Source organism: Poecilia formosa, unplaced genomic scaffold, assembly GCF_000485575.1.
Source record: "Poecilia formosa unplaced genomic scaffold, Poecilia_formosa-5.1.2 Scaffold208, whole genome shotgun sequence".
NCBI classification, from domain to species: domain Eukaryota; kingdom Metazoa; phylum Chordata; class Actinopteri; order Cyprinodontiformes; family Poeciliidae; genus Poecilia; species Poecilia formosa.
Window position 1 is genome coordinate 290,552 of NW_006800147.1, and position 2,631 is coordinate 293,182.

The 2,631-nt window shown below is 40.6% G+C and overlaps 1 protein-coding gene across 2 annotated transcripts in view; it reads left to right on the plus strand.

The window, feature by feature from the left end:
• The window catches only part of usp33 (ubiquitin specific peptidase 33), a 38,169-nt gene that overhangs the window by 4,858 nt on the left and 30,680 nt on the right, over window positions 1-2,631 (plus strand). For both annotated transcript variants that reach the window (XM_007567411.2, XM_016679331.1), the window contains exons 2-3: window positions 760-858; window positions 1,408-1,461. In XM_007567411.2, the coding sequence (XP_007567473.1) occupies window positions 775-858; window positions 1,408-1,461 (138 nt within the window). In that variant the 5' untranslated portion in view covers window positions 760-774. The remainder of the gene's footprint in view (window positions 1-759; window positions 859-1,407; window positions 1,462-2,631) is intronic.

Sequence of the window (2,631 nt, forward strand, 5' to 3'; positions counted from 1 at the left end):
TATATATATATATATATATATAATATGTTTTGTGCATGTTTTGATTAATTATTACTCTAAGCATGTTTTTTAAGCAAATGGCCCGTTTTAAGTCATATACTCCAGTTAACGATTAATCGATTACTAAATTAGTTGACGATTATTTCAGTAATCGATTCATCACGACTAATCGTTCCAGCCCTAATTTAATGTAAAACAATCTACCATTTTCTTCTTCTTCCGTGTTGCTCTGACTTTAACATTCCTTTCCCTTTGAGTTTAGCGTCTCTTATTGTCGGTGTGTCGTTTATCTTTGTGATAACATTACAACCGCTGCCCTGTTTAAACGAAGCGGCCGCTCACATGGCTGACAATGATCAGGAACGTTGAGAAGGTATTTGCACACTGCAGCCTCGCCGTTCCTGTTGCACCACTTTGGCTTGTAGGTTTTTATGCTTCAACAGTAAATAAGGTCAACTCCTGGAGTCGGAATATGCCGTTAAGATAGACTTCATATATCCAGGTGTGACCTGATGTTTTTTTTGAGTCGTTACTCAACATATCGGTGTGTTAAATGTTTCTGTACACGCAGGCGTGGAAAAACTCGTCATGCATGGAGATGTCACGTTGCAGTAAACTGATTAATGTTGTTTTCTGTGTCTACTATCAGATGAAGGGAGGGTTTATGCGCAACCTTTTGAGAAAAACACAGGAAGTCACTGAACCTTTAAAGCTAATTTTACCAAACGGTGTTGATGTGCTTGTTCTTCTCGACTGCAGACTGGACAGTGAGGGATGCCGCCAGCGTCCAGCTGTGACTGCCCCCACCTGGACTGTGTGGGGGAAATCACCAAGGAGGAACTTATCCAGAAATCACATGTGAGTAATTAAACTACTATAAACTGTAATTCATAGTTTTATTTCTGTTGTGCTAATTGCTTAGCATAGTGGTGTCTACAGTCAGTCCACTTTTTTCCAGCTGCGCCCTAATCAGTAACACATAATGCTTGTTTCCCCCCAGTATCTGGGGGAACGGTATCTGATGGGAATCGACGTGCTTTCAAGTAGAACTTTTTTTTAATACCACACACCTGATTTCAAAACCCCCAGCACCAACTAGTGGCCTGGCGAAGGCATTACACCTTTTCGATGTGTGCCGTTACTATGTAAACAAAAATTGTAATTAGAATATCTTCGTGTAAATGTGTTAACAGAAATGGAACAAAAATTCCATTTTTGTTGTATCATTGTCATGTAAACAGGGTGATCATGCTTCATTAGCATACCTCTGCAGAACTTTATGACATTCTATGAAGGCAGCTGCATCGTTTAAATCGGAGCGAGGTCCGTTTAAAACCGGCAGGACAGCAGCTGTTGAGGACTGGAGCTGGACACCCACGACTTAGCATCTTTACCTCTCATTTTCAGGGCCAATGTCAAGACTGTAAAGTCAGGGGACCAAACCTGTGGGCTTGTTTGGAGGTAAGGTGATGCCTGCTGGGTAGCTGATCTGACTATGGATATCGTGCCTTGCAAAAGCGTTCATACCCTAGGAACAAAGGTTTTTATGCTTCTGCGACAACTAACTGCAGTGTTTTTTATTTATATTGTATCAGGGCTGCAGATAATGAATATTTTAGTAATTGATTATTCTGATGATTAACTGATTAATCGTATAAATAAAATGGACGTATTCTGCTGATTTTTCGTTTAACCTCTTAAATTTATTTTTCAATATTAGAAATACAGAAGAAAATGGAAATCGACTAAATAATTTTGTTTGTTTTTTAAATTAGAAAATAAACATTTTATTGCCTAGAATGCAACAATACAGCATTCCTTTAGTGCAGTGGTTCCCAAACATTTTCTGGGCCCCCCCCTATGGATTACAAATAGCTGTTTGGTTGAAGGACGTTTGTGGGTGGGGGGAGGAATCTTAGAGACTCCCTGTCTCTGACAACAGAGGGGAGGGGGGCTGTGAATCGACTTTTTTGGGGGCAAAATTAATGTACGCAGCTGGACATAGACACCAACATCGGTAGCCTACATACAGGCTACTTGTTAAACTTAAGGTGACGTATTGATATTAGCTAGTCATCTTTTAGCTAACATTACCTGCATCCAACAGCTTTACTCAACTCAGTCGGTTAGTTTGGGGGGAAATCTGTGAAAAGTTCTTTGCGTTTTGCTGGTTTGCTGCCGTGATTCTAACACAAACCTACGTAGCTCCGCACAGCAGCAGCAGGTCTCCTTCACTGCCGCACAGGTTTAAGCCCAGCGCGAGTGTTGTAGCATTGATGTTGTGTTTAAAGGTGGCTCGGAAAAACAGGTTACAACATGTTAACAACGGATTAAACAGTTTTAACTGCTGATAAAAGTGACAGAGGACACAGATATGGGAAGTGTGGAAGCCCCGACTGTATCAAAGCGATATAGGAATAACAGAGAGTTGGCCATTCTAAGGTAAAAACCCAGCACATACAGTGTTCATGTTTTTTTGGGGGGGGTTTTTTGCATCCAGACCGCTTCCCGCGCCCCCCCCTGCAATGGCACACTTTTACTGGAAGACATTAAAAATATCCAAAATAAAGAAACAAAACAAAAATTAATCATAAAGTTTCTGTAAACACAATTGTAGTTCAAAAGAAGGGC